At 35.2% G+C, this 13,783-nt stretch overlaps 1 protein-coding gene across 1 annotated transcript; it reads left to right on the top strand.

Annotated features, from left to right (window-relative positions):
* The first annotated feature begins 342 nt into the window (after nt 1–342).
* On the top strand, nt 343–13,393 carry CUNH3orf85 (chromosome unknown C3orf85 homolog). Its single transcript, XM_039856890.1, has 4 exons — nt 343–396; nt 495–547; nt 10,500–10,633; nt 12,054–13,393. The coding sequence occupies exons 2-4, from the start codon at nt 499–501 to the stop codon at nt 12,138–12,140; spliced, it is 270 nt and encodes an 89-aa protein (XP_039712824.1). The 5' UTR covers nt 343–396; nt 495–498; the 3' UTR covers nt 12,141–13,393.
* The last annotated feature ends 390 nt before the right edge of the window (nt 13,394–13,783 follow it).

Consider the following 13,783-nt stretch of genomic DNA (forward strand, 5'->3'; position numbering starts at 1 on the left):
TGTACTACTAATAAAGCTACTATAGACATTCTTACACTGGTTTTTGTATGAATATAAGTTTTTATTTCTCTAAGATAAATGCCCAGTAGTGCAATTTCTGGGTCGTATGGTAACTACATGTTCAGATTTAAAAGAAACTGCCAAACTATTTTCAAAAGCGACTACCATTCTGTATTCCCACCGGCAATGTATGAGTGATTCAATTTTCTGCCTTTTCTTTTTTACATTATATTAGTCTTTGTGACAAAATTAGCAAATAAATACATGGCTCATATAAGAACAGCCTGTAAAAAGTCAGTTCAAAAAGTCCAAAGGGTAAAAAGGCAGGAGTTATATAAAAAAGCTATCTCAAGCAACAGTAGCTTTCAGACTTGCCTCAGCTCCCAGGGATTGCAGGTATGTAGCAAATACTTCTTGCTCCCTGGAAAATATGCCCTGAAGCTTTGCTCGGTCTAAATTAAAACAAATAAATCTTTTATTTTTTTTCCAAACAGGATCATGACCTATAAAATGTTTCAAGTGGCTTTGTATTCAACATTGCTTATAGGTAAGAACATATTTCCTTTTTATTTATCATGTCTTTTATAACGATTAGGTTGATAAATAACCCCTCTGACTTTTTAAAGAAATAAACAAACATGTTTACCCATAGACAATTCTAAAGCATTGATGGAACCAAATTACTGTGTCATGCTGCAGTTTTGAACATGTTAGTGTTAATTGTGTATGTGATCATTTTATTCCTAATTATGTATTAACGTATTAACACGTTACCACTGCTAAAAGTCTATTTAACTGCTGTCACCAAAGTGCTCTGGTGTCCTTAAATAAAGAAAAAATTTAAATGCCTTTTAGAAACTGTAATACTTACATCGTACCATTATGTAGAGACCTCAAGGCACTTTGAGGGTGTGAATTCATTAACCTTTAGGGCAAGCAATAGCTCAGATAAGTGGTGTTTTAAAGATAGATCAAGAAAGGCTCCGAAGTCCAGATGATTTGCTGCCAAATTGACCCAGTAATTCAGGGGCTTATATCTGAATTGAACTGAACAGTCATTTGTTTTTCTTAAAACCCGAACTGAAATACTTACGAAGGTATAGATTATTTTTACAGTTAAATCTCTACAATTTATAAATACTTCTGATGAAGATCCTTAAAACAGAATGAATTTCTACTTCTATAGTAAGAGTGAGAGCCATGAAAACAAATTATATAATTTGCTTGAGGTACATACACATGCACAGATTGATATATATCTATATCTAGACTATTAATCTAGGTATCTATGTGAATACATATATGTGTTTGTGTATACATAATTAGCCTTTTATTCTTAAACCTATGAATAATTTTCATAAAGAGTTTTAATTATCAATATTGTACTTTGCATTTGGGACATATGTAAAATAAATGATTTAGAAATTTTTGGTCAAGTTATTATTAAGCAGATATCACACTGAGTTATAGCTCATATCTCCAGATAAAAAAGTGAGACTGGCTCAGTTTAAGTGAGTGTCTGAGGAGCACACTGCAAATTTAAGTCACAGGTTGCTTATAATTCATAGGCATAAAGCTTTGCCTTGACTGCTGATCCATGCAGTTGACTTTAGAGTGGTTGGGTGACAGTGGGTGACCAGAAAACTAAAGCACTATGTCTGGGCCACATTCACCTGTAAACATTATGGGATCAAAAACATCTGGCAAAAGGAAAATGGTTCTGCAAAATGACTTTGTGGACTTTCTTAAGAAGCAAGGTGAAATTAACTTTAACTCCAGCTGAGATACAAATATGTCTGCCTATAAAGACGACTGGTTTGACTGACTTCAATTAATAAAAAATAAAATTATGTAATTGAAGTCCATGAAATAAGTTGAAATCAGAAACTAAGGGCAGAGGACCATTGATTTTGCTGGGTTAGCCCTTCGGATCTCAGTTTATGGGCTGAGGAGAATGAAGTCTTTAGAATCAAATTCATTCATTACACTAATAACTAGTTTAAGTGACATATTCTAAATCATATAGCTCTAAAGTAGAAAATAATAGCTTGAATCAACTATCTTTGCTTCTCTTCCCTCTTTTTTCATATATGAATGTAGCCTATCTGCACTTCCCTGGAGCCCTACTACTTTTCATAAGAGAATAATCATTTTTTTTGGTATTAAAAAAGTTTTCTTCTTTGCAGATTGTCTAACCAATTACTTTTGTCTAGAACTAAATTTGAAGTAAATAGAGGAAAGATCTTATTATCCATTTTCCTAATGGGAATGCTGAAGCCAAAAATGATAGAGCCTTACCCAAGTAATTTATGAGCAGAGTCTCTAAATTATTTTATTGATTTTTTTCAAAATAGCAATTTATACACATTGGAGATGATTTCCTGGTCAGAGAATTAGAAGTTCGAATGTCATGATTTAACCACAAAACAAATAACAACAAAAATCCCCAAACAACACTCTCTTTAGCATTTAGATCAAGAATTGCTTTCTCCTATAATAAAACAGCAAATATTGCTACTACTATTAAACTTTCTATGACAGTTTCTAGTAGTACCAAAGGTAAAAAGAAGTTGTAAACTCAACATGTTCCACCTCAATAGGTCACTGATTAAAATCAATCAGTGAAAAGAGGAAAAATGGAAAATACACATATTTGGAAAGTGTTTCACTGAATAAGTAAACCAATTCTTGGAGCTGACCCATATATGAAACAATTTGGAGGTTCATGCTCTTATTGTTGATTTGTGATCAGAACTATCTATAAGGTCCAAGTATGTCTTCTGACTTTTGACAGAGAAAAATGAAACTTCCTTCGGCCTGTTTCTCTAGCATAGTTCCAACTCTTATTCTTCACTCCACAGTAGTAACCAATGCCAATTTGTCTTGAAATTTTTTGTTTGTTTGGTTTGGTTTTATATTTTATTTTTTTTGACAAAAGCTATTAAGTTCACATTTTCTTCCCCATGACCCTGTCAGGGCCTCTAATCCCTCCCTTTTTGCCTCCTCTGCCATAGGAGGAATGACCCTTCTCAGTTAGTCCCTCAGCCCTACAATTTTTTTGGAGAATCTGTATTCCTTGATATACTTCCGGGTTTTCTTCATAAGACTTTGTTCTTAATTTTGCCTACTCACTTTGGGTAAGGTTGATGCTCCAAAGAAAGTAGGTAGTAAGAATAAACTGGGAAATGGTTGGACAAAAAAACATTTCATTGCCTATGACTAGATTCATTGAACATTCTGGTGTTGTAGAAAAACTATTTTGCTACCCACATGGCATCAATTGTCATGGCATTAGACTTGGGAATCTCATCAACACACATAGGCAGTGACCCAGAAGGGGTCATTACTGGATCATGTGAAATGCTGACTTTTTTATGAGATATAAATTTCTCTATCAACAAGATTAAAAACTAATAAAATATCTGCCAGCTCCAAAAATATATTCTGGGAAATGACATGGCCACAGCATGTGTACATGAACTTGGCTGTATGTTTGTGTATTGAGAGCAGGCTAAAAGAGAATAAAGTTGAACTCAGGTGATGCCAGTTTCTGTTTACATTTCAAAGTACTCAACACGTCAGCAATTGTAACATCAATAAAGTCGAAGTTCCTGAGTTGAAAGTTCAGTTATGAAAGCATTTTATCAACAGATGATTTAATATAATGATGGGGACTTAACTGGTCCCACGGTTCAATACCTTTTTTCTTTTCCCCCAGTTCATGTCCGTCGACCCTCTTTGCCTTCTTTTTACTTGTTTGTCTATTTCCTTCTTTCCGTGACTTTTCACTTTTTGCAACCTTCCTTCTTTTTTATCTCCTTCCTTTGATTTCTTTTCTTGATTCCTCACGTCTTTCTCCTTTTCACATGTTTTCTCTCACTGCCCAATTCTTATCTCTCATCTCTCTATTGCTAATCTTTCATCTGATTTACAGCAAAGTCAGAGGATCCATTGTATTAAATACAGCTCTTCTATCTTCCTCCATGAATTTTTGGGTCATTACTAAAGTTTAGAGTGAAAAAAAAAACACAAAAAACTTTTATTATGTGTATAGAAAATTAGTTACTTAAAGAATAAAATATTCAAGTCTAACAAATACGAACCTAAACACAGTATTTTAATCTCTCATACAATTACAAATTTTTTCTTACAATTAGATCCTTGAAAATGTTACCATATTACAAAGATATCTGTATATCCTCTTCTTATCCTCTTTTGTACTTAATTCCAAGTGCCATTTATACTGAATTTTAGTACTGAATCTATGTGCACACATAATTGCCTGGGCACTTACTTTTATTTTTTAAGACATAAAAAATTTGAGAGCAGACACTGAGACTCAGTCCAATAAAAATAGTAAATAATAAATGCTATTCTCTAATTGCTTATACTGAGTGCTAAGTGCTTTACTTCCAGTACTCCATACCTAAGTATTTTTGAATTTGTGGCAGGACTATAGTCTTATTCTCCATCTCCAGTACCAGGTAGCAGATAATACTACAAATATTAGTATCACTCGACCCCTAAGGGAAAGAGCTACTATAAGTCTATCCTGTGGACATGGCAGATATTTTGTGTCTTCTGCTCCCACTGAATCCCATCACATTTTCTTCACAGATATTGAAATTTATATGAGGTAGAAAATTCAGTCTTAGCCGTCCGGGGGTGAAAAGCTCCTGTTGATTGGAGTGCTCTGGTCTATGTATGTATATATATATATGTGTGTGTGTATGTGTGTGTGTATGTGTGTGTGTATACACATACACACACACACACACATATATATATACATACATAGACCAGGGCACTGGTCTATACACACACACACACACACACACACACACACATATACATATATATACACATATATATATACACACACACACATATATGTGTATATATGTATATATATATGCATATATATATATATTTTTTTTTTTCCAGTGAGCCTCTAAGACAATGGACCTTTTGGGTTCTCTGAGCCACCTTCCAACACATAGCACTCCCTTTTTTTTTGCCCTGACTTTGATGAAGTTGAGAAATAAACCAAAGATGATTTTGATGAAGTTGAGAAATAAACCAAAGGCAATCCATTTTCTTTATCACAGTGAAAGGCTAACTTGGAAGATGTAGTGTGGTATAAGTACATAAAAGACCTGATGACTGGAGCCCAGAATCTGGCAAATTTCATATCCAATTGCAGGTTGCAAACTCAGAACAGAAAGTGTGCCTTCTGAGGGCAACTCATTCTCCAGAGGAAGAAGAGCAAGATGGACATGACAAGTTAAGCCTCTTGAATTTACCAAATAAATGAGGCACTGCCCCTTCCACGAGGCAGAGTACACAAGAGGGGAAAGAGAGGCCTGGGAATACTCTAAAACAGCTCCCTCTAGGTGGGAAAAAAGCAGGAATATGCCACCAGACTCTGCCCTTTTCTTCTATAAGTTTCACAGTAGGTTTTCTTATCTCTTTAGTATATAGGTTCCTACCACAAGTATCATTATAAAGTTTCAAAAGACACTAGCCTGGCTAATATTGCCTACATAAAAAACAAACAAAAAAAAACAAAAATAAAAACAAAAACAAAAAAACAAAAAACAAACAAACAAACAAACAAACAAAAAAACCAACAAAATAAACAAAGCCTGGAAAAATAACTGCCCATTTATAAGCCGACAAAGTAATAAAACTCAGGGTTCGGTTTTCAAACCCCAGCAGTATTATATAGGCTTACAAGTACAAAACTCTGATCCTGCTCTCACTAACTTTCAAGGTTGATCAGGCAGAATGATAAAGGGAGGAGAAATTTCTCAAGCAGAGAGGATAATAGCATACTCTTCTATATTACTTACATTTTATATCCAGCCCTGCCATTGACTTACTATATGACCTTGAGTAAGTCATTTCATCTCTATGTGTCAATTTTTTCATTTATAAAGTAGGATAATAAATACTACTTTCTGTCTCTCTCTTGGGCGATGTTATTACCACTATCAATTAATATTTTTTGAATGCCTGTTGGATGCATAATGCTGAGGTAAAAGCTTCATTTGGGGAGTACTGAGAAAGGCCAGAGGAGATTATATCAGTGAAACATTTTCCATGAGCAAAAAAATAGAAGATTTACAAAAGAGAATTATTAGAGTTTAAAATAACTAAGGCTTATATTTTAAAGCATGCTTCATGGCCAAGATTTATGTAATAACATTTTTTTCTTAGCTATTGTACAATGCACCAGGATAATGATGGTGCGGAATACCGGTTTTACTTTTGGGTGGTTCCAAGTAACACTATCTTAAGAATTTCTGTACTTCCTTTCTCTAGCTGTAAATTATATTCTAAGTATAATTTATTTAGGAATATTTATTCGATATTGATGGTATTGTATCTACTTTATCTACTATTCCCTTTATTTTAAAAAAAACAACTTTTTTACACATTAAACATGTAACACTGTAACACCATTTCTTCAGAGGTAATGAAGAGAAATCCGAAAAGCCACCTATTAACACATTTCAGCTGAAACTAAACCGTTAATGCTGGTCAGTCCACACAAGTCGGCCCAAATGAATGAGAATTCCCTGTTCTCTCCAAATCCATCCTGTTTTCCCATTTTTCTGTCATGTACCTAACTCAGACCCTATTATCTCTCATATGGACTATTCAAAGATTCTCTGACCTTGTTTCTTTCACTCAGCTCACGTCCTTTTACCGTGTATCCTCCAAAGGAGTTTTCAAAAGAAAATCTGTGACTAAACAAAATATTGGTTTATACATACAAAATATTATTCAGCCTTAAAAAAGGAATGAAATGCTGGCATATACTACAACATGGATAAACCTTGAAGATATTACACTAAGTAAAATAATTTAGGCTCACAAAAAAACAAATATTGCATGATTTCTTCTATATAAGGTACCTAGAATGAGCAAATTCATAGAGACAGAAAGTCAGTGATGGTTACCAGGGCTGGGGAAGAGAATAATGGGGATTATTGTTTAAAGGGTGCATAGTTTCTATTTGAGACAATAAAAAAGTTCTGCAGATAGCGGTGATGGTTGTACAAAATTATTAATGTACTTGCTGCCACTGAGTTGTATACTTAAAAATGGTTAAACGGTTAAGTTTTGTTATGTATACTTTATCACAATAAAACGAAAAATTTTAAAGTAAATCTGGTCCTGTCACTTTCTGACTCAGAAATAATAATTATTTATCGAATAAAGTACAAACTCCTTGGAATGATGGTAATACTTCAGAATCAAAGCTCCAGCTCATCTTTCCAATATTATCTTTGATATATCTACACCACAAAGCCAACTTTCAATCACACTGGCAAAGCGAGGGTCACTGAATCTGAGCCTTGCTTTGCTCTTCTATTCCTAAGCTCTCCAAGCTCTTTAGCCTGGAATACATGCTCTTTGCTTCTACTCCCTTTCTCCTGGCTGTGGAAAACTTATATATCCTTTGACGCTCAACTCAAAACAAATTGCTCTGTGAAGCCTCCATACCAATATCAGAATTAATCACTCCCTCCTTTGAATGGTCTAGTCACAATATGTCTTCTAATTATTTATAAACTCTAACTATAATGTGAGTTCTTTAGTGGCAAGGGTAATTTTTGTTTGTTTATCTTTCCATGCAATGGTGATTACAGAGCAGGGACTAGAGGGAGGCAAGTGGAGGTCTCATGGCACAAAATTTATATAATCCTGAGAGTGAAATTCCTCTTCTATTTTATGCGCTAGTGGCCTCATTTGCCTTATTCTAGTTTCAGCTCTGGTGATTAATAGTTTCCTTGATGTTAGTAGGTGCTTATAATGCATTGTATTCATTATCTGCTATGGTATAACTAATTTCCCCAAATCTTAGAAGCTTAAAACAATAAACATTTATTATTTTACAGTTTCTGAGGGTTAGGAATTTGAGAGTAGCATAGATTGATGATTCTGACTTAAGATCTCTAATGAGGTTGCAGTCAAAGACATTAGTGGGGATTGTGGTTGGTTATCTGAAGGCTTGACTGGAATGAAAGCGTCAGGTTCCCAGGTGGTTCACTTATATGGTTGTTGGTGGAAGGCTTTAGTCCCATGACATGTGGGCCGCTCCATCAGAGCTGCTCGAGTGTCCTCACAACATGGCAGCTGACTTCCCTTAGAGCAAATTATCCAAGAGAGGGGCAAGGCAGAAGCTATGATGTCTTTTATGTCCTAGCCACAGAAATCACACACTTTCATATCCACAGTGTCCTATGGTTACACAGGTCAGCCCTAAGTGAGAGAGGAGACCACACAAGATATGAATACCAGGAGGAGGCAGTGATCTTTGGGGACAATCTTAGAGAAAGGCTTCCACAGCCATGGTGGTTAGATTACTTGGAGGCAGGCCAGTATTACTTCTGGAATCTGTTATTAATATCTTCTGAAGTTGCCTTTTGTCTTTTATTTTTAAATCATTGAATAATAAAATTGCTAACTTTTTACAGATGGAAAATATGTCTGAGTCATTTTTTGATCCTCCATTAGTAGTATAGTGTTTTGCACTCAGAGGCAGCCGGATTAATGTATACTATCCAGAAAGGCTGTCATTTTCAATAGGTATTCATTTATAACTAGAGCTTACTGGATTGGCAAATAAAACTAGAAATAATAGAGCTAATAACTACAACCCTGCTTAGAGCTCAAGGCCAAGCTTGGAAAAGCATGAGATCACAGGAAATGTGTAAGCGATGATTGTTTCCTTTTTTCTATAAATGCATAAAGCTTTTATTATTATTATTATTACTGTTATCTAGCCCCAAGCATTTCTGTCATGTAGTCATAATATAGTGCAGTGGCTCCGAAGGGAGAATTCTATCTTCCCCTCCTACTAGCTGTGTGGCCTTGACAATATTTTTTAACTTTTCTGTGACTTAGTTTTCATGTCTGCAAAATGAAATAATGGATAGTGCTACCTCTTAGGTTTGTTGTGAGTATTAAATAAGGTATATCAGGTAAAGTATTTAGCACTATGCTCAATAAATGTTAACTAATATTATTAGTATTTGTGTATATATTTGTTTTCAGACATTAATCTTATAGATTCCCAATGACTTTTGCTCTCATCGTTCTTCCAGCTTAAAACCCCTCTTCCCATCATGATAATTTAATCTTTACTTCAAGAAATAAGTTAAGCAGTTTTCTTGACCATGAACGTGTCTATTTGTCCCCAGCGCTCTAGTGTTCAATAACACCACCCCTTCTCCAAAACTCCCTGAGCACGCTCAAATCCTGTATTGTCTTATTTTGTTTTGTGTCTTGGACCCTTCATTCCCCTTCCCTGTAGAGGAGAGATTTTCTATAGCTCACTATGAGAACCTCACTATAGAGGTTCCCTATGAGAACTTCAATATAGAGGTTCTCATAGCTCACTATAACCCTGGTACGTATAGATTATTGGTCAATAGAGGCCTGTTAATGATGAAGCTATACCATGCTTAACATAGCATTGCTTATAATTAGATTTGTAATAAATGCTTCTTTATCACAAGCAGTGAACAGATTGTATTGTTATCACATATAGGTTAGGAGTGTGTTTTCGTTTATATTGATTCAAGTTACAACTCTGAACGTGATTGTGTTTTATTTAGGAATAAAAACACAATATATACTGTTGCAATTTTAAGGTTCTAAAAAAGTCTAGATTTTAAAAATTCATAATTTTCTTCTTTTCTTTCTTTCTTTTTCTTTTTTCTTACAACAGAAAAGAATAGCTTTATTGGAAGGGAAAGTAAAGCAGCAGTATACTTCCAGATGTGGAAGCAGGTCTGGGCAAAAGAAGAGTGACTCAAAAGACCATAATTTTTTTTTCTTAATCCTGGAGTAGAAAGGAGATAGAAAAATGCAAGTCTGATTTAATGATCTATCAGTACTAACAATGCAAGTTTGATTTAATGATCTATCAGTACTAACAATTTTAACTACAATGCCAGATTTAGAAGCAGTCTACTTCACACTGAAAGATATGCTCTATTTTAGAAAGCTAGGAAAACAAGAATAGCATTGTTGACTGCCAGGTTTGAGCCAGATGGTTTATATCCATTAATTAATCTAATCCTTACACGAATGCACTGTTATTGTGTTACTGTGTTATTATAATTAGGCCTCTTTACATACAAGAAAACTAAAGCTCAGAGAAATTAAACAACTTTCCCTCAAAAGTGATAGAGCTGAAATTTGAATCCAGGTCTGTGGGCTCCCATGTATGTATAGAAGCTCTGAAGATCTCCATTCACCATATAGCACTGGCTTTCATGCTGTACCATATACAGTTCACATAGTGTGGTGACAGTACAATGGTGGCAAAGGACTTAGGAACAGGCATATCCCTCAAGCCATAGCTTTTCCAGGGTTTCCTTCCCAGGCACCCATTCTCCCAAAGACCACAGTGTCTCTGTAAGAGGAAACATTGATGTAAACTTGCCCTAAAAGATGCTGTGCTCTTGAACTCTGAATTACAGGAGCATTGGGAGCACCATTTTTGTTGGAGGACCCAGCAAACCAGTTTCTACATCTCAAAAGGCACATATATTTGCAGGATTACTGGGACCCAGATCACAGTCCGAATATGTGGGAAAACACACTGGCTGATCAGGTATTTGCATTAGAAACAAATGGACCTTCATTATATATCTTTTCAAACAAGTATCGCATCAGCTGACATTAACACCAGCCTAGCCCTGATTTTTCCTCTCCATCTGCCATGAGCTATACCTGCCCTTTGATCTCCACAAAATGCCTTTTGTCTGGTAAGCTCCACCTCTTCCTTTCAAGACTGAGATCAAATGTCTCCTTTCGGAAGCCTTTCTCTTCTTTCCAGGGAGGCATTTTTCTTTCCTTCTTCTCTCTCCTTTGCCTACTGTCACATGTGAATAGCTCACAAAATGTCACACTGGAATTATTTGTTTCATGCACCCGACCTCCCCTACCTAGGCTACAAAGGTAAGGTGCATGTCTTATCCATCAAAATAATTATCCTCAGGAGCTACCCAAATGACTGTTATATAGTCAAGTCTTAGTACATTATTACATGTTTGGGTAAATGAATGGATAGCTCATGGTCACATTTTAGATCCCTCTCAGTTGTTCAATAGTTAATTTCCCTCTGTGATAATTATCCAAGCCTTTAATGTCAATTCTTCATTTGCTTACTTTTTGGACATTTTCCTATTCATTTGTATTCTCACTCCAAGAGAAATAAAGAAGAAACTTGCATTAGCCAGTTTTATTCCATGTTTACCTTTTTGATAGACAAAGATATTGAAACTCCAAGCCAAATAAAATTGCTGAATTATCTGAGGATTTCAATTAGTCATGATTTCCCTCTTACAACTTAAAAATTTAGAAAACAAAGATGTATGACAAATTAATTCCTTCACTGATTCATTCTATTTTTTTCCCACATGTATGAGGCTCTCACTACCACCAAGCATGAGGGTTGTAAAAAGTCATTTAAAAATTGAATGTCCTTGTTTTTCTGGGCCCTGGGTCCTACCCTTACTTCACATGGCTGAGTTTTAACTGGTCTACCAGGATCAGCCTGGTTCTGCTTAGCATTCGCCAATGAAAACCACCAGCTTGAATAATGCATCAAGTTTTATGCCTATTTTTCTCCAACATGCATAATTTAGAGGTAGTAAAACAAAACATTTGTTTATTTGGCAAATTTAAAAATTACATAGAATGGAAGGCTATGTCTTCTTTATGGAATATTCAAATTTTCAAGTATACTCCTGACTATAATTGTAGACCAGCGCTGGGATCAACTGACAGATACTGTAATGTAACAAGACTACCACATTGGTTCATACTGTGGCCCCACGAATACTGCAAAAACATTTCAGCACTGAAGTAAATAGATTACTAATAAAGTATGAAAACCAAACCTTAATTGTTATTATTCTTCCATTCTATTTCTCTGTCTTTTAGGAATATCTGTGTGGTAATCAGAATAACTGATACAACATGTGTTCTACACGCTCAGAGATCATGACTTGAGTTTCCTTTTGTTGCAGGCTCGTGAAACATGGACTGCTTTGAAAACAACAGCACAGTATTATCTTAACATGAATATCTTCACCTCTGACATGTCTAATACTTAATAAATGTGCTTTGCTACTTAAACTAAAAGAGCAAAAACCATGGGAGTCAGCGTGGCAATATACCAAAATCGTGAGCTTTGTAAACCTGAAAATAAATATATATCATTTACTAGATTATTTATGGTCTGTCTTATGAGCTGTTTAAAAGAGTAAATGTAAAAATTCATGTACAGACCTAGAATTACAAGTTTTCTATAGATAGTAGATAAAATGAGAAATAAAATAAAAAAGACTGTAGTAATAACATTTACCAAGAAAGGGCTTTTACTGGAAAAGAAAATCAAAAAGAAAAATGCAATGTCATTAAAACTATTCATAGCTGTTGCTTTCTATTGCCTCTTCTTTGTTAGTTCACTTTTTAATTCAAGGAAGAGAGATCTCTCAAATGGAGCTTGTCCTTTCCTCTTTTCTTCAATATTTGTCACTGTTTAAAGCTGGTCTATTTTAAGACAATGCTTCTGAAAAGTTTTCATCAAAGATATATTGCTGAGGGCAGTAGAGGAAAAAATCCAACTCATATTGAGGAGTGGATGATGACTGGGAACCCACTGAAAGCCACTCATCTATAAGGGCAAACTTCCATAGAAGTTTTATAAAATTTGTGCAAGTTTTGTATTCTGGGCCACAATATACTAATGATGTTTATTTTGATATGAAATTAAAAAAATAACTTAATAACCAGAGGTGTTTATTCATCTTTTTTCGATAAAACTGAAAAATTGACTCTTAAGAAAAGTAGACTACACCTAACCTATAGTTTTCCATGTAACCATGGAATACCACTTTAGTACTCTAGTTTGAGAAATACTACGATGTTATAATCAATCACCAATATTCTCTCCACCCCAAATCACAAATGAGTAGAATTTTTGGCTACAAAAGTATATTTCTCTATATATACCTAGGTCAATTTCTCCAGGGGACTTTTTTTTTGGTAAACAGAAGCATCCCTCCAAGATCATAGTTGGTCTTATGTGTTCTTATAGCCATTTTAAGCACTTTTTCAGTAGCAGGTTTATCAGTAAAATCAGATACCAAGAAGCTGCACTGTAAAGACTTTAGTCTAGACACTGGCAGCTACACAGTATTCACCATTTCTTATCTCACTCCCTAGAAATGTTTTCAGTGAAAAATTTAAGGCTAATGCATAATTTATTACATAATTATTATCCATTTCCAATATGTAAAATAGATTTTTAAAAATCAAACACAATATAGGTCCTTCTCACTCTCTGCCTCTGAGAGGAGACCATGCTCTGTCTGTGGAGTGTTACTCATTTTCTATTAAACCTTCCTGTTGACCCTAACTTTGACACGTGTGTTGAATTCTTTCTACCCTCTACGCCAAAGGACTCTCTTCTTCTCTCAGCACAGAGCCTAGTCTTCATCTCCTTGAGTAAATTGGCCCTGTCCTGCATCACCCTGACTGGGCTCCTCCTCAGACAAGAACTGGCTGAGTGCCACCTGGGATGCCAAATGCATCCCCACTTTTCTCTTCTCCAACTGCCCCACTGTAGCCTTTACTGTGTTGTGCAAACTTGCTCTATCATACCCACCCCATCCTCCTCACCGCTGTCTCCAGTGCAGCTCCTTACTGACCTAGGAGACAATAAACAAACAAACAAACAAACAAACAAACAAAT

The sequence above is a fragment of the Pteropus medius genome, unplaced genomic scaffold (assembly GCF_902729225.1).
Source record: "Pteropus medius unplaced genomic scaffold, Ma_sr-lr_union100, whole genome shotgun sequence".
Taxonomy (NCBI): domain Eukaryota; kingdom Metazoa; phylum Chordata; class Mammalia; order Chiroptera; family Pteropodidae; genus Pteropus; species Pteropus medius.

What these genes read in the sequence shown, in the direction of transcription:
- CUNH3orf85 (XM_039856890.1), top strand. Translation starts at nt 499, where the DNA reads ATGACCTATAAAATGTTTCAAGTGGCTTTGTATTCAACATTGCTTATA. An exon ending in GTATTCAACATTGCTTATAG is followed by an intron (nt 548 to 10,499) that starts GTAAGAACATAT and finishes TCTGAATTACAG; the next exon opens with GAGCATTGGGAGCACCATTT. An exon ending in AAAACACACTGGCTGATCAG is followed by an intron (nt 10,634 to 12,053) that starts GTATTTGCATTA and finishes CTTTTGTTGCAG; the next exon opens with GCTCGTGAAACATGGACTGC.